The sequence below is a fragment of the Idiotropiscis lumnitzeri genome, chromosome 17 (assembly GCF_059441095.1).
Source record: "Idiotropiscis lumnitzeri isolate Australia: NSW breed Sydney's pygmy pipehorse chromosome 17, RoL_Ilum_1.0, whole genome shotgun sequence".
NCBI lineage: Eukaryota > Metazoa > Chordata > Actinopteri > Syngnathiformes > Syngnathidae > Idiotropiscis > Idiotropiscis lumnitzeri.
Genome location: NC_142407.1, coordinates 4,996,080 through 5,014,657, shown reverse-complemented (window position 1 = coordinate 5,014,657; position 18,578 = coordinate 4,996,080). Strand labels below are relative to the sequence as shown.

Genomic DNA, 18,578 nt, shown 5'->3' with positions numbered 1-18,578 from the left:
CGCAGGAAATGCTTCACTAAGTCCACACATGATCAAACTTGATTTCACAATTACCCAAGTAAATAAACAGAAATGGTTCCAGATGACAATGATGTAACATTTAAGTGAGATCAGTAAAAGGGCCAGACATCACCATGAATGTGAACTAAAAGATGTTGTAACAGTGCGCAGTAATGCTTTTTAACACGCAATGGTGAGTTGACTGGAAATTGTTACACTCCATTCATGAGTTTAAGCTGTGTTACAATGTGAAACCCGGAATGGATATGAATAGATGTATTCATATACGGTACTCATACATCATAAAATGTCAAACAATTTTTTCAAACAAATTCTTATCTGCCAGGATGGCCAAGTGGTCTAAGGCGCTGCGTTCAGGACCCAGTCTCCCCAGGAGGCCTGGGTTCGAATCTCGAATTTCTCCATTGTGGGACTAATAAAGGGAATATTATTATTATTGTCAATTATGCCTCTATATTATAGACAGACAGACGAACGAACGGACAGACAGACAGACAGACAGATAGATAGACTGACAGACAGACTACCATGAAAACTAGCTTGCTAGAGAAAATGTACAAGCTAAGTAGCTAACAAATGGACGATGGATAGACTTGGGGTATGTACGGAAATACGCGCTGAGCGTGCACTGCTTCACTACAAACGTTTGGAAACTCTAGAGTGGATACAAATGTGCTCTTTAGTTATTCAGAGTGACCCCAAAAGGTGCACTAGACCACGCTGTAGTCGGTCCAACTGGAGACCTGGGAGCACCCAGCGCGTCATGCAGTACAGATGGAAACAGTTCAAGCATAAGGTGTTGATGGATTTTGTAACATAGGGTGTGCGCCAAAAGTATTGGGAGGAGCGCTCACTCTGCTCTCGGAAAGCACACACTCTCAGAGTGGTGTTATAGGGTGTTCAAAGCGAATTTCCTAACACACCCTAAGAAGCTAGCTACAAAAATAAACTTACAAAACAAACAGAGCTGGGCACTTGACCCTTTTTTTGCCGGTCAGTACCCCGCCTTCCGGCTGGCTTTTTTCATAAAAATTGTCAGCCATTACCAACCCTTATAAAAATCAGCAGCTGGCTAATTTACTATTCAAATCTGATTATTTTGTTAGGGTGGTAAGAGTTTCGATAAAACTGAGGTGGGTTAACGGTTTGACTTCCTCTCTGTTCTTTCGTTTGCAATATTGCCCCCCCCTCTTGTAATGGTATGTGCCCCAGTACCCGGAGGGAGACGCGAGTTACGTGATGTCAGAGTGAAGAAATACAGGTACGCTTGAACGCTCACTGCTGTCACACGTCTCTTCATACACAAACAGTTGGTAATGGCGCTTTTGATGCATTCGGAGGCTTTTTTTGTCATTCGCCCCACCCCCCAACAAAATGGGCGTCAGGTAGGGCCGGACCGTTCATCCCCCAGGACTGACTGCCCACCTCTGCAAATTAGACGAGTAAATATAGACCAACAGAGAAATGGACCAACCGATTGACCAATAGTCCAACAGTGTGATATATAGACGGATATGAAATCTATTCGAAAAATGTAGTTTCAAAGTCTGCCTGGTTGTCGGTATGTCATATCTAAGTGGTTAAAACAAACCCAACTTCTTAAAATGAATAACTCAAGTTGCCAGCTACGATACTCTACTGTAGATAGATCATTTTATTACCTCGCAGTGCGAAGCTATACTACTATCTTAGATACTTGCTTGCTAAAAGCGATAGCTAACTTGCTAAGATAGCTTTGTCGCTGTCAGAGAAGTATTTTAGTCATCATGTCGGATGTTACCACTGATGTCTTGACACGTCTAATTATCTGCCTGCGAAATACAGAGTCATAATATCTCTGATGCATCTATTTTGCCGCATGAATAGAAGCAGCTCGGATGCAGAAACAGCAACGCTAATGCTGACGTGAGAAGTGTGGTATTTACTCAATAACACTCTCAGAAGAATGATACTTGGGAATAATGACAGCATGTGTCAAGAGTTCACATGTGGCTCCGTGGGAGGAGTGAGTGTAAAAGAAAGTTTTCCTTCTTCTTCGAGCTTTGTCCAGGCAAGAACCTTGTTGGTTTTGATGAATATCTGAATATGCAATGTCGGCGGATAGCCTTGCCAACTGTTCCACTGTTTGCTATTTTTTTAACCAGTTTTCCTCAAAAGACTTACAAAATTCCAATTTGTTTTGAATAATATGTGAAGCTGGTTGGGAATTTAAACTTTACACTTAGATTTAGACGTCAGATGTTCATTGTTTATGTTCTACTAGGTACATCTTTTGAGTAGTATTCCTCCAAAATGCTTCAAAGTCCTTCAGTTCCTCTACCATTAAGCTTTCTTACTCAGACCATGCTCATTTTAAATACTCTATTTTAATTTAATTACCCACTTTTTTTCTTTATTTATTTTTTTTAACACTGTCTTGTTCTTCCTTTATTTCTGTTTATCATATTGTATCTTGTTTATCTTGCTCTAAAAATTGTAGCCTATTACGGCCCAGACATCTCACTGTCCTGTGTGTCACTGTGTTTCTTTAATACAAGTGTGGGCAAACTACGGTCCGGGGGCCACATGCGGCCCCGCTAGACATTTTAATCCGGCCCAACGAACTGGGAAAAAATTAAATGAATAAACCTTGTTAAAGTTTTATTTTCTAAATACTGTGGTTTTTCAAAGACATATATATTGTTGTAATGCTTTTGTTCACTTTCATTTAAAATTAAATGTTTTTTTTTTCTCAGACGAGGTGAGCTTACCAAAACACTCCATCCATCTGCTCCTGGTCCGGCCCCTCTGTCTAATTTACATGTGCTATGTCAAAGCAAACCCCAATTGATTTTAGGTGATATTCGACCCTGTTCTACTACCAACATAATGGAATTCAACAGTCAGATCAGGGCTTTCATGCTACTTGTCAACATTCTGTTGGGTGCAATTTTCAGGCTTCAAAGGTATATCAGAGCTAGAACCTTTTTGATTTTCAATTATATTAGAAATTTTCAAATTATTATCAAAATTTTATTTGACCAGGATAACAAAATCTTGCCATTGTTCTACCCGGTGCAATCATCAGCAAGCCATGCTAAACAATTTTTCACATTAAGCAAGAAACCATTTTGATTTTTGATGATATCTAATGCAGAGTGGCCTGACTGTCTTTCACACACATAAATGGCACTTACATTAAAACATTCCACAGAAACAAAACCAAAACAATGAGACTTCCTCACCATGTGAAAATGTTCTTACCTGTGAGCAAATTACGTTATTGTGCAGCATAACAATCCTGCCTTGAACAAACGTTTCTTTTTAACGCAGAGACTTCAGTGGCTGCCGTCTCATCTTGGACCGTAGGGCTCATTTAAACAGGCCCATGCCAAGACTAAAATTATCACGGTAGAAGGCAGAGCGGCACCCTCAAATGGTGTGACTCAAGTGACCTGGCTGACCGGCCGCTGCTACATTCTTTGGGCCATCCAGTGAGGTGAACAACACAATAGATACGTTTGTCACAACACACAAGAAGGTTGACTATATTTCCCAAAATTCCTCCTATAATTACCTTTACCCCTGAGGTTTTTGGTTCATTTCTAAAACTAAAATCCAAACAACATCTATCGTGATCATGTGAGGTATCAGTGTATGACTGTGTGTTTCCAAGCTCCAAATAAAATATGATGCCTTGTATGCAGGTCATGTGTAATGCAGCTCTTAACATTCATTTAATACTAAAATGGGTGGAATTTGTGAAAGGAAAAAGTGACTAATTCAATGAGTAGAGTCCATTCACTGGTCATTTTTTTTTAATGTTCAAGTGATGTTTTAAGTAACATTTTTCAGAGGATGTTACTCAAATAGCATAGAAAGATATAATATTTTGTATTTTTGTCTTATAGTTTTCTGGTTTTGTCAAATGCTTTTTCATTTTATTCGAATGTATATTCCCCCCCCCCAATGTTTTTTTATCTGGTATTTTTGTCTAGTAAAGTCACAGTTTAATAATGAATTTTATTTGTCATTATGTCCCGCCCAACACACCTTTTTAAAAATATATGTTTACAATATATATCTGTTTCACACCAAAATATTAGCATTTGTCACATATTTGACCAGTGTCTGGTGAATATTTGTAAATAAATATGTAATAGTATTTTGAAAATTTTAGCTTTTGCTGTCTTCACATTGACAAGTGGGAGAATGTTTTCATTTGTATCACTATCATTTTTCAATCAGCAAAGAACAACTTTTTCTTTTTACCTTAATGAATATGGTTGCATTTTTGTAATGTATTTGACTTTGTTGGTACTATTTTTGGTTTCCCCCAGTTTCCCGTATTTTTCATCTAGTATATAATATGCAATTCTTTTAGATTGCACTTCAGAGAATTATAAACATTTTGACTTTTTTTTTGAGTATTTCTGCTTTGGCTGTCGTTTGATTGTACAAGTGTGGCTAATATTCTGACATTGTTTTTACTCTCATTTAGGAAATTAATTGGACTGATTTCTTTCTGTGAAATTCTGAGGATAGTGACAACCTAAACCTCGATTATTTTGGCATTCCATTTAATCTCTACAGATACGTAACAGAACACTACCAAGAAAGTGATGTGAGTATGTAATTGATATTTTAGTTAATTGTATTGCTTGAACTGACCCCCTTCTGAGGTGGTATCACAAAACAACAACAAAAAAAACTCTTCCGTGAGGTATCGCGAGATTTGTTGACCGTGATGGTTTCCTATTTTGTTTCCCATCGGTTTTTGATTTAACTTGAAATTGTACCACATTTGTGACTTTAGACTCTCGGGTTTCGAATGTAGTATTACTACTACAAATTCTACTACTGCTACCATGTTATGTGTATTTGTGAGACAATATCGTTAACGTGAAGCTTTCTTCAACGCAGACGTTCAAAGGTAAATTTAAGTCAAATGAAAATAGAAGTAGTGCCTCTTTGATACCAACAGATGACGCAAATGAGCCGCTAAAGGCGTTCAACTGAGCCTTCGTGAACTTCTGTCATGCTGGCTGCCGTGACGTCACCATGACCACATTCAAAACAAGTGAATCTCCCTACCGTGGGCAAAAAAATGACCCCACTTGTGTATTTCATAACAATAATGTAAAGAATTTGACAGCGATACCACCAAATATGGCGGTAGAAGGGAATTTCTATTTTAATTATATATATATTTTTTCCTCATTAAAAAAATAAAGGCAATTGAGCGAAATGGGGCTAAAACTATTACTTGTCATATAATCTTAATGCTTTTGCTGCAATGACCCCGCACTGCGGTATTTTGGGGTGGGAAAATGACAATGAGTGCGTTTTCACATGTGCAAATCGTGGAAATCTCGGGAGTAACATCATCCGCCCCTGAGTCATTCATACGCATCCGATTGGACAAGAGAGACGTCAATCAACGGATTACCCGGGTGGCGGTAGGTTGACCGCGAGCTGTCGAAACGAAGCCTTTACTCGAGGAGTCCACAATTTTTACGGGTCTCGGTCGCGTATTGTATGGGCAGCCTCCCTCCAGCTTTCACCATCACCCCCGTTGGACTGTCTGGTCCGGCATGACTCGGTCGACAGGAATGCAGCACCGGTTTACATGAGCATCTGGACGCTATATTGCCATATTGGATTTATTCTGCGAACTTTTTACATTTACTCCCATTGGATATTGCACTGGTGTCGTTTTCAGAGAAGCGCTTGAATCTAACCCGGGCTTTGCATGATATATTTACGCAAGGTTATGCAGGTAAGGGTTTCCCCCTCCTCTTCGAGAACATTTCACACATTTGTTTACATGTAATCGGATTTTTGCATCCTTCCTTTATAGCCCCTATAGCAACCCACGTCAGGGATCGCGCCTCTGGTTCTTTTATTGTTGCCGGCTCGTCCCAGCAGCTTGTGTGCAAGCAGGGGGGCGAAGATGGGACTGCCCGCCCTGGAGTTCAGTGACTGCTACCTGGATAGTCCGCAGTTCAGGGAGAGACTCAAGTCTCACGAGGTAGAGCTGGACAAGACCAGCAAGTTCATCAAGGAGCTCATCAAGGATGGCAAGGCGCTCATCCAGGCGCTCAAAAGTAAGTTTGATGACTGCACACTTGATGTCCATGGAGACGAAAACACTTGCTGACTATAGCAGGTGACAATTATTAGGTACACTTGCTTCTTGCAAAGATTATGCAACATGCAACAAAATGAGAATCATGTATTCATTAAACATTTTATTCATTACCAGTGTCATTAAGGAATGTGCTCAACTCATAACTGTGAATAAATCTGGTAAATGTCTTGAAATAATTCTCACAATTAAAAATGAAGACCTGACAAATTGAGGGGCAAAGGACCCAGACATAAACTTCTAATGACACTGTAATAGAACAAAAACGTATGACCACTGAAGATAACTTGGTTTCTTACTCTTATACGCTGAAAGGCCCCCTACAGCGGCAGCATAACCTAAATCAGAGAGCTAGAATTCCAATTACAGGATAAAAAAAAACAAAGAAAAGTAGCATCTCAATTGAAAAGCAACTTATTGAGAATCGGTCCAAAAACTGAAAACAACTATCACAGAATTAATTCAAACATCGATCGCAACTTCACTCATTTCACTCTGTAATAGATGATTTAGATGTTAGTTTGTTGCTAGTTGGATTTTAAAATGACATTTCTTAGCCTTTAAGTAGAAGCCTGAGGCTCTGAGCTGAACTCCTTCACATTCAAAGGCACAATACAACGGCAGCAGAACTTGAGGCTTTGAGCTAAACTTCCATTGGTGATGTACAATACAATAAAAGAGGATATCCCTCTTGGAACGTGGTTTAGTTCTGGGTTCTTCACAGGGCAAAAGTGAGGCTCTGGGCTAAACTTATTCAAATTCAATGCAACACTACAACCGTATCAATCAAATAAACCAAGCATCCAGATTCCTGTTGAGGGAAATTAGTGCGTCAACAGCTGTTTTTGACAGTCAGTCCAGCAGCAGAAATAAATCAACATTGACATGATAACTTTCTAACCAAGGGAATCTTATTTCATTCAATTTACACCAGTCTGTATTGTTATTGTTACCAGTAATATCACATTTAACAACAAAATTAAGTTAAAAATTGTCCCATTTACTTTCTCATTCAATTTGTACTTTATTATGGAAGCAAACAACATAACTCCATCCCTGCCTGGGCAACCTCACTCTATTTTCTTTGCATTTCTCTGTGTTGTAGATGTGCAGTGTCACGGTAGCTATTAACAAGCATTGTCCATATGTCTCTGCAAAACTTGTCTTTGGCCCTTTTCTACTTTCTATTTCTCCTTCTATTGTAGCGTGTGTAGGCACCAAACAACTTGAGTCAGCTAGCATCATCCCTGACTGTGTCAACCCAGGAAACCTCACTCAATTCACTTTTGATGAGTCTGTGTGGACATATTTATGTTAAAATTGGCCTATGTTAAAACTGGCCCATATTTCACTTTCTTCCACAGCCCGATTAGGTAGAAAACGAAATAATCTCCTCTGCTACGGCATGCTTAACGTTGTGACACGCGAGTATATTTCTCAAGACACAGATGGGATGTTATAACGTCCTAATGTGAGCGTGGGAGTTGCACATCGCCCCTCTTGTTCAAGTGCTCCTTGTTAGTGATCAAGGTGTAAGAATGCGAGAGTCCCACCCCCCCCCGAAGTTGTCAGCGAATCTATTCTTATTAGCTTATACTTGGGAGACACTGGGAGTGCTGTGCTCTGTGTATCAGAGACTTGTGAGTGCTGGTATGTGCGGGAGGGTGTAAATAGGCTCCCATGCTGTCTGAATGTCGATAACAGATTGGACTACAACAAAGTTCATCGTGTAAACAAGATGCTAATGGCTGATGGAAGTGGACGTGTACTTGGTCTATGCAATTAATAAAGTGAGTCATAGCGGTGAATATCTATCCATGGCTATTTAACTTTTACACAAAACTGACTGAAAACATCCACTTTTTTTCGGCAAGCTACCTTTTTTCTTTTTCAACGGTGTCATCTCTTTCAGCTGTTGTACATCTATTTTGTTCATTGGAGAGATCTGGAAAATCCACATGAATGACCATTGTGGCTTTTCTCTGCTGTCCTAACAGAGTGCTGCTGCTCATCAGGAGACATTTCATGTACCATTTCCCTCCACTGGATTACGTAGTAGCCTTAGCTATTGCTCATGTTATTTTGTTTAGGCGATTGTTTCCAAGTGCAGAAATCAAAAGAGGCAAATTGCACATCGGCTGTTCTGAGGAGACGCCTAACATCAAAATGTTCCTTTGTCTTTAAATTGAGTATTTGGAAAGTCTTAGCGAATAGAGTCTAGGTCACTGCTGGCTCGTCTTTCGTTTGGAATGCATGTTTCTTTGTAATTCTGTGCACATATGTTGTAAATATGGATATGGTGCATTCCTTATGAGCTCTTGAGCTGTGCATGTGCGCACGCCAGCACGCAGTTGGAGTGATGAGGTGATAGGACAACGCCTTAAGATGGATTGAATTCATTAGGATGTGAGAATGCATTATGTACTGCTTTTATGTCAACACAGGAACATATACACCAACCGGGAATTGAACCCGGGTCACAAGAATGAGGGCTCTTGCATGATACCACTGCACCAGTGGTGCTGATTGTCTCACAAATGACTTTTGCAATACTTCTCTACATATCAAGCGCCAATAAAATGGTTTGGTCACACACTTGAGATTTTAAATCATCATCAGGTTTTACGTTTTGACATGATGTGAAGAATATATTTATATGGCTGATGTTACACCTGAGGAGTGAATATTGTTTTCAAAAGCAGCTATTCGCTCACACATAAAGGTTGAAATATTACGTTCTGTAAAAAGGACCATAGTAACTTGTATTTGAAATTGTTGACCAAATTATTGTACATATTTTCTTAAATTCAGAGTAACAGTGTTTTGAAATGACACAGGCTGACATTTGCAAAGGCATACACCGAGCCCTATAATGACAGCCTCACAGCCACAATTACAGTACGCAGTGTGTCTGCACACACATATTTTTGCGGCACGTGAATGAAGCTGCGGTCGCTTAAAAACAGCCCTGCATCCGACCATTAGTGCTGTCTCGATAATGGCCTTGCCTTTTTGCCCTGTATTTGACTTCAAACCGGACCTTCAACATTAGCGCTTTTGTGTAAATGACTCAATGCAGAATGGGAATTCTTTACTCCTGTTGCCCTCTTGCCCTCCCGTCATCTGCCTTCTTTAATTTGCGCCTTTGTTTTTCCGCAGCCACCCACTGGCTAATAGCAGCCGTTGCGTAGCGCGACTGTCAAATGTGCTGATAGATGAGGGCCTTGCACACACGCATGCACACCACACCATAACTAATTGTCAATTATGGCGGGCCGAAAGAGCCAGAACTGCTTTTCAAAGGTCCTCCTGAGGAGTATGTGCCAAGGGGCAAATGGAAAAAGAGAAAAAAAAGGACAGCATGACCTTATTAGTTTTTATTTTTCCTTTTGAATATGGAATCTAGGTTGTGGAGGAGCGAATTGGAGGGCTGCTTGTCACTGTGCTTGCAGCAGGACTTGAAATGTGAATACTCCATATATGAAGCACGATCTTAAAACATTTCGACTCCCAAGAGACATGCATCTTTTATAATACGTGCATATTCAGCATGCTTTTTGAGTGTGTGTGTGTGTGTGGGGGTGTGTTGGGGTGTGTGTGTGCGCGCAAATGCTAAGGAACAATAGCATCAGGGCAATCCTGCCCTATTTTCCTTCACCAGCATAGTACATCACAGCTTGAGGAAGACCCCCAACCCCCACTGTGCGCCACTGCAATGACGCACACACACACATAGATGCATACACACACAAATGGCAAATTCCTAGCTTCGTGTGCCGCGTCTCTGATTTGAAAGCTTCAAAAAAATTTTTTCAATTAGTAAAATAAACAGATAAAATGAAAACTTAAGGATCTAAGATAATCGTTTGCAAGCAATGATCCCATGGTACTGTATCACCTTACACTCGCAGTGCTGCTAGTGTGGTGGTATAATGAACATTTCCCATTCTCATAACTTGGGTTTGATTGCAGGGCAGTGCAGGTTTTCATAACGGGCTGGTTGTTGCTCGCATCAAATAATAATGAGATACATTTTTACCGGAGATAATTCCTGGTGTGTGCAGTAATGCAGATACAACTGAAGGAGCAGCACAATGTCCATTCAATGGATGGAGTGTGACAACAAGCATTTAATTCTATTTAAATGTGTCATTACAGTATGTCCAATATTATCGAGTGATATTTGTCCCCATTAAAATACACTTTGCATCAAATTTTTGTTTGGGTAGCGGGGGAGGGTCTAGAACAGATTTCCACTCATTTCACTGGGAAATGCTGATTACGGAAGAAATGAAACTTGAATCTCGAGGTACTACTGTATGAATATTTGTGTGAATATTTTTTTCCCCTCATTTATAAAAAAAAAAAAAAAAAAAAAATGTGATTTCTCTTCACATTCAGACAGAACCAAAATCTCCAATCAAACATTTTTTTTTCCATTCGCAGTGGCAATGTTGTAGCTCATTTATTGTACAATAGATCCCATTTAAATTGCACTTCCAGTGGACTTGACGCCCAACATTGTGCATGCACAAGTGCTTTCTTAAGTCATTAGTTGACCTTTGAATATTTCATCATGTTGACTCATCAAATTACACTGCTTGACGCAACAGCAGTGACTCAGCCTCTCGATGCATCGTGGCATTACTTGCACGTGTTCTCGTTCCAGGTCACATAGCTACTCACGCCGACCTCGTTGCTGCAGCAACCGCTTAGAAATGAGTCACTAATGTCTGGGCACACCACTGCCATCTAATTGAGTGAAAAATGTTTCCAGAGAAGAGAAATAAAGTGTAATTGTGTCACTTAAGTCGAATTTGCCGATTGTCAACTCCATTTGTTCAATGTCAGCACTGCGATGCTTGGTGTGGGCTTGCTGCTGTTCGGTCAGGAAAATATGCAGCTGCACTTTCGCTTACTCTTAAAAAAAAAAAAAAAATCAACTTTTACTGCAGGTGATTGTCGAGGCTTATTGTTAAATTGACGCTTGGCAAATTACCGCTGCCAGATGGCATGTTAAAGTTTTACCACAAGTGAGCCAACAGAGAAGGTCTGGTTAACCTGGTAAAAAGATTATATGGACACGCCCCTCCCTACACTCCCTCTCTATTCTATTTACATTTTCTATTTGCGTGAGGGTTTTACCATGGGAAGGTTATGTTTGTGTGTTGCTAGACACTAGCGCAGCTAGTGGGGGCTGCAGGGGCACTGGCCCTCTCTAAAATATGCTTGGGGCCCCCCGGGGTGCCAGGCCAGATAATTTTTTTTCCTGGATTTCCTGTCCCCCATAGAGAACAAATGATGAATGATTATCAGCGTTTTCTGAAAACAAAATTGAGGTTTTTAAATTAATTTTTGTTTGCTTTGCGGACCGATTGAGATTTCTTTGGCGCTCTCATGGGAAAAAAAATCCTTGCTCCGCCAGTATTGCTACACATTGTGAATTTAACCCCAAATAATGACTTTGTAAAAAACGTTTTCAAGTTCAGCCCATAATTGAATCTCAATGTTCAAACTAATACATGTTGAACAATTTGGAAACTGACCAAAGTTTCCGACATACCAGTGGTGTTGCGACAATTGTGGCACTGTCTGCCTAGTAAAATATTAGCAGACAATATACAAAGTGCTAGGATATGGCTTCAGATGCATGTTTTCACCATTAGGGAATATATTGAGTCGTCCTGGTTGTACATTACAAACGTCCATCCAGGTTGTTCAATCAAAAAAAAAAAAAAAAGGAAGGAACCTTGCAACATTAACCCTTGCATCTGACCCTCTATGCAGAACTTCCTTGGCCGAAGTGGCAAAGTCTCAATCTTCAACTAATTATAGAGCATGAGTTTACTTGTTAAAGCCTCCTAAATTGTTGGGAGAACTGTCTCCCACATTATACCAACGTGGTGGCGCGGCAGCCTTAAGGAAAAAAAAAAAAAAAACAGCAGAGGAAGCCAAAGGTGATTTATTTTGTCCTCTGAACCTCTTAAAAAGGAATCTGCGGCTTGAGGTCTCCATTTGCCTCTCAGCCTCGCGGGCATGGATTCAAAACGAGTGTGTGATAATGAACTGGAAGCGTTCAGCCTCCAGTCGAGAAGAAGGTGTGGCTCTAATGTTTCAAGCATCGAAAAAGAAAGAAAGAAAACCTCAGGCTTATTGAGCACTGACTGCCCAGACATGCAGGAGTGCAAGGCAGCTGCCATGTTCCCATGTGTACGAGACGCTCCACAGGTGGGGCTTAAAGGGAACATAACGTACGTTAACTTTAAAAACAATCATCTTCCTCTCACATCAAAGCTTTGAACGTGAACGGAGAAGAGCCGGTTTCACAAGCTCGAGACTGTCGTAGACCTTTTGTGTCTTCAAACAAAGTAACCCCAAGCGAGTTGTCATAAAAATTTAAAGGATATCGCCCGTATGTTATGGCATTCATGACATTCTGATTAATATTGCATTTATGGAATATGAATTTAGCGGCATTATGCACCTGTTTTTAAGATTCTCAGGTGGCTTTCTTTTTTTTGTCACTTTCTGTATACTGAAAATGACATCACATATGTTTAGGGTTCAGGAAATGACCAATCGCAGCTGACCTGTTTTCTGAAGCTTAGCCATGATTGGTCGTTCTCTGAGCTCTGAGCAACTGTGTTGTCATTTTCAGTTGACAGAAAGTGGCTAAACTGAGATGTATGCAAACGGGGGGATTTTATTGCTTAAAGGGGAAGTCAACCGAAACTTTCTTTGCAATAATATCTTTATGCATGGCCCACTAGGCTAAATATGGAACACTGATGAATATTGCATTTGCGGAATATAAGTTTAAGCATTAAAATCCACCCATTTTGGAGCCCATCCCAGCTATCTTCGGGCAGTAGGCAGGGGACACCCTGAACTGGTTGCCAGCCAATCGCAGGGCACACAGAGACGAACAACCATCCGCGCTCACACTCATACCGAGGGGGAATTTAGAGTGTTCAATCAACCTGCCATGCATGTTTTTGGAATGTGGGAGGAAACCGGAGTACCCGGAGGAAACCCACGCAGGCACGGGGAGAACATGCAAACTCCACACAGGAAGGCCGGAGCCGGGATCAAACCCACGACCGCTGCTGTCTCTCACTGTGAGGCCATCGTGCTAACCAGTCGGGCCACCGTGCCGCCACAAATACAATATTAATCAGAATGCCGTTAAGACTAATAAAGGCACATTTGAACGCTTTATTGGAAATATTATTGGGAGTTTGACTTCCCCTTTAACTTATATTCAACAAATACAATATTAATCAGAATGTCGTGTTTTGACAAGTGGGGCTGCATAAAACATATTCTTGAAAAGATTTTTTGGGGGTTGACTTCCCTTTTAATTAGATTACACACACTGCCGCTAATTCGGGCGAGGCATCTACAAGAACCATAGCCACAAGTTGAGGAAATATGGAATAACTTTCCTTTAAGGCTTAACCAATAACACCAATTACTACCAAATTATCAAAATGCTTTAAATAGTGATTGTTGTCATATCCATATAGCTGAAGGTTGTTTAGAGGGAATCGTGGTTGGAAAAAAAGAATACAAATCTTAAACCAAAGTAACCATAGTTTGCGTGAAAACAAATGTCAACATCACTCTGAGCCTCTCCATCAAAGCGCCGTCTGTTAAGATACTCAAAACATGTCAAGAAAGAATGCTGAGTAAGCTTTTCTTTGTGTTCACTCAGAGTGGCCTTGAAGAGACTCAACCCCAATCCTCACTCCCTTTTTTCATTGGCTTTCCTTTTAGTTGTTGCTGTGCTAATGCTATTAATCCAATGGAAACATATCAATTAGAGGCGATGCACCATATTTTTGCGATTTTTTTTGTACCCCGTTGTCCTAGAGGATTTGATAATCTGTGATGTAATATTGCATGTTCGCAGTTTAGAAACGTTGGCTCATTACCTTCTTTTTAATATGATCATTGTTAATCATTTTGAGTATGTGCCTTGTGGCTATTTGATCATAACCATTCAAGTCCACATTTTCCTTCATGTACTGAAATCAGTGAGGAATTGTGTTTTATTACTTCATGTTTTTAGATGCATCACCACTAACTGCTGCATTGCCTCATTGAGTTGAGTGTTGGCGAAGACAGTAAAGAGGACTTGAACTTGTTGCTAAACAAACAGTAGATCGGGTGGCCAAATTATCCATTGTACGTCCGTTGATTTTATTGTAAAATATCAATACAAGCAAATACAATAAGTTCTTTGTTGAAAGGCATGATTAAAAACTAGTGCTGTCAGGCGATTAAAATATTTCATCATAATTAATCACATTTTTTCATAGTTAACTCATAGTTAATCGCACATTTAATTAATTAAATTAATAAGATGTTAATTATTATTTAATTAATTATTAATTGTACAAAAATCCCCTTATTCATTGGAAAAAAATCCCTCCCATTTTTGTATATTATGTATATAATTCAACATTTTATTGAATTCCAATACCTTTAATATATGAAAATTTATTTTTTTGTTTTTATGCAACTACTTTTTTTTTTAAATTTAAAAAACAAAGCATTGGATTTGACTCACACAAACAAAGTCACATAAAACAGCATCTCAACAACCTTTCTAAGGGATCAAATTGGAGTGATATAAGAAATATAAAATGCCAACAAAGTGCAAATGAAATGTATCAAAATAACAGGCTGTCATACCAAGGTAGTTATGGTTACTGAGGGAAGTCCAGTAATCACCGGTGAGCACGACTGCTTCCGCCTTCTCTGCTTCCTGCAAGTCTTGAATGCGGGTTGCAATGGTGTATCTCGAGGACAATTTGTAAGTCCAGTTGTTGGACGCAATGCAAAGTATTTCAGCCAGACCTTCGTCCTCCACGATGCTAACATGCAGTGGCCACCCACTCAGCTACGGCTTCGGTGAGTCTCTTTGTAGTTGATCCATCCATCCTTCGGTTTCTGTCCCAAATTATCCATGGATGCCTGTGTTTGACAAGGGGCTGGAGAATTGGCATCAGCAGTGTGCTTGGCCATCAAATGGTATTTTAAACTGGACGTGCTGCGATGGTAGTTCAGTGCACAATGGCAATACACACAAATTACTTTGCTCTTATCAATGACACCATTAGTGTAACGGATTGGGGAACCGTAATGGTGAGAGAAAAACCTGCATATGAGATGGGATTTATTTTTGGGGAAGTGAGTGGAGGCAGCGGGTCCGGAGTTCAGCAGGGCAGGCGAAGGAGTAGTAGACGCGGTGGGAAGCAAGTGAAGGCAGCGGGTCCGGAGTGCGCTGGTCAGGCGACGCGGTGGGAAGCAAGTGAAGGCAGCGGGTCAGGAGTGCGCAGGTCAGGCGATGGAGTGGGAGACGCGGTCCGGTCTTCTCGGGCAGGCGGTGGTGTCACGGGCTTGGGCGGACAGGAAGAAGGCTTGAGGAAGCACACAAGAGCACGGAATTAATACTAGCACAAGGACAGCGCCAGAAATGCTAATCTGTTTCTCGCAACTGCGGCCAAAGTACCACGGGTGTAACGGGATAATCCGGCGCCTGACTCCTGGCTGTGCTGAGCTTTTATGCTGTTGCTGATTGTGCTGATGAGCTGCAGGTGCGCAGGGGCCGGCGCCAGAAATTGCAGGGGCGTGCAACAAGGACGCTGCCCAAGCCCTGAAAGACAAGTAATGGACTCCACCAAACATTAAAAGCACAGGACATCACAGTACCGCCCCACCCCGCCACCCCCCTCAATGGACGCCTCCTGGCGTCCTACCAGGCTTGTCAAGGTGAGCCGCATAAAAGTCATTTAATAACGTATCATCCAGGAAGAGTTTACGAGATATCCATGAACGCTCCTCCGGACCATAACCCTCCCAGTCCACCAGGTACTGGAACCTCCTTCCCCGGGGCCTCACATCCAATACCCTGGAGACTGTGAAGGCAGGGTGGTCGTCAATGATCCGGGGGGTGGGTGGAGGGGGAACGGCCGGAGGGCTAAGAGAGCTGGAGGAGACAGGCTTGAGGAGAGAGACGTGAAAAGTGGGGTGAACCTTTAGTGAGTCTGGGAGCTTAAGCCTGACCGAGCATGGGTTAACAAGCTTCACTATGGGAAAAGGACCAATGAATCGGGGAGTGAGCTTACGTGACTCGGTCTGGAGTGGAAGGTCACGGGATGAGAGCCAGACCATTTGTCCGGGTTTGTAGTCAGGCGCTGGAGTTCGATGAAGGTCTGCCAGCCGTTTGTTCCTCTGCGCAGAACGGGCAAGAGAAGCCTTAACCTCCATCCAGACTCGCTTGACCCGCCGGAGGTGTTCTTTCACCGATGGTACAGCCACCGCATGCTCCTGATCCCTGAAAAGTGGTGGCTGGAAGCCAAAACAAGCCATAAAAGGGGATATGCCTGTTGCAGTACTGGAGAGGGAGTTGTGGGCGTATTCAATCCAGGGAAGGACAGAACTCCACGACTCCGGGTTACGGGCCACCACACACGTAGCGCCGCCTCAAGGTTCTGGTTAGTCCACTCGGTCTGTCCATTAGTCTGCGGGTGATAACCAGAGGAGAGACTGGCTGTGGCGCCCACCGCCTTACAAAACTCCTTCCATACTTGCGACGTGAACTGGGGACCTCTGTCTGATACAATATCCAGCAGAATGCCGTGGAGTCTGAAAACATGATTTACCAGGAGCTTGGCAGTGTCCAGAGCAGTGAGTAATTTGGGAAGGGAAATGTAATGTACACATTTGGAAAAGCGACCCACGATGGTGAGTATAACACTGTTTCCTTCGGATGGAGAAAGGCCAGGGACAAAATCTAAGGCGATGTGGGACCAGGGTCGGTTCGGGATGGGCAGTGGACGCAGCAAGCCAGCTGGAGGTATGTGGGAAGCTTTTCCCCGGGCACAAACAGAGCATGCTAACACGAATTCCGGGGTATCCTTGGCCATGTTGGGCCGCCAGAAGTGATCTCTGATGAACCGGAGAGTCCGAGACACCCCAGGGTGACAGGTGAGCGTGGAGGAATGCCCCCACTGAAGCACTTGGGACCTCACTGCATCTGGGACAAAAAGGCGATCAGAAGGTTCTGTCCGGGGGTCTGGCTGGTTCCGCTGGGCCTCCCACGGTATGCTCTATCTTCCAGGAGGCAGCTCCCACAAGGCAAGAGGGAGGCAGAATGGGTTCCGGAGTGTCAGAGCTGGAGGCAGGAGAGTAGAGGCGGGAAAGAGCATCCGCTTTGGTGTTGCGTGAGCCTGGTCGGTAGGAGAGGGCGAAATTGAAGCGGCTTAGGAAAAGAGACCAGCGAGCCTGACGAGGGTTTAACCGTTTGGCAGAATGCAGGTAGGAGAGGTTCTTGTGGTCGGTCCAAACAAGGAAGGGAACCTTGGAGCCCTCTAGCCAATGCCTCCACTCCTGCAACGCCCATACCACTGCCAAAGGTTCTCGGTTTCCAACATCATAATTCCTCTCTGCGGGGGACAAGCGACGAGAAAAATATGCGCAAGGATGAACCTTTTGGGTTTCTGGATCTCGTTGGGACAGGACAGCTCCCACGCCTGCGTCAGAGGCATCCACCTCCACAATGAACTGCTGCGCCGGGTCCGGATGTTTGAGTACGGGAGCACTGGTGAATAAGTCCTTCAGACGACTGAAGGCTTGGGACGCCGCCAGGGTCCACTGAAACGGAACTGAGGTCGAGGTGAGAGCCGTGAGAGGACTAGCCACTTTGCTGTAATTACGGATGAACCGACGGTAGAAGTTGGCAAAACCCAGGAAGCGCTGTAGTTCCTTGCGAGTGGAGGAAATGGGCCAATCCACCACAGCCTGGATCCTGACGGGTCTGGTTGGAGTTGACCTTTTGCAATAATATCCCCCAAGAAGTGCACAGAGGAGACATGGAATTCACATTTTTCTGGTTTCACAAACAGACGGTTTTCGAGGAGGCGTTGAAGCACAAGACGGACATGTTGGAGGTGTTTCTGAAGGGAGCGGGAGAAGATGAGTATATCATCTAGGTAGACAAAAACAAACCGGTTCAACATGTCTCTCAGGATGTCATTCATGAGGGCTTGGAACACAGCAGGGGCGTTTGTGAGGCCATAAGGCATGACCAGGTATTCAAAATGACCCAAGGGAGTGTTGAATGCCGTTTTCCACTCATCACCCTCTTTAATCCGGACCAAATGATATGCGTTCCTGAGATCCAGTTTGGAGAAGACCTGGGCCTCGCAGAGAGGTTCAAATGAAGGATCGATGAGTGGAAGCGAGGACTTATTTTTAACTGTGATATCATTTAGGCCCTTGAAGTCTATACAGGGTCGGAGTGAGGAATCTTTCTTCTTAACGAAGAAACCTGCTCCGAGGGGAGAGGAAGAGGGCCGAATGAGACCGGAGGCGAGGGAATCTCGAATGTACGTCTCCATGGCATCCCTCTCCGGACGGGAGA

General features: G+C 42.6%; 1 protein-coding gene across 1 annotated transcript in view; it reads left to right on the top strand.

The window, feature by feature from the left end:
• The first annotated feature begins 5,468 nt into the window (after positions 1 to 5,468).
• The window catches only part of LOC148319820 (rho GTPase-activating protein 26-like), a 62,489-nt gene continuing 49,379 nt past the window's right edge, over positions 5,469 to 18,578 (top strand). The window contains exons 1-2 of the mRNA XM_088279355.1: positions 5,469 to 5,779; positions 5,861 to 6,107. Coding sequence (XP_088135481.1) covers positions 5,954 to 6,107 — 154 coding nt within the window. The 5' untranslated portion in view covers positions 5,469 to 5,779; positions 5,861 to 5,953. The remainder of the gene's footprint in view (positions 5,780 to 5,860; positions 6,108 to 18,578) is intronic.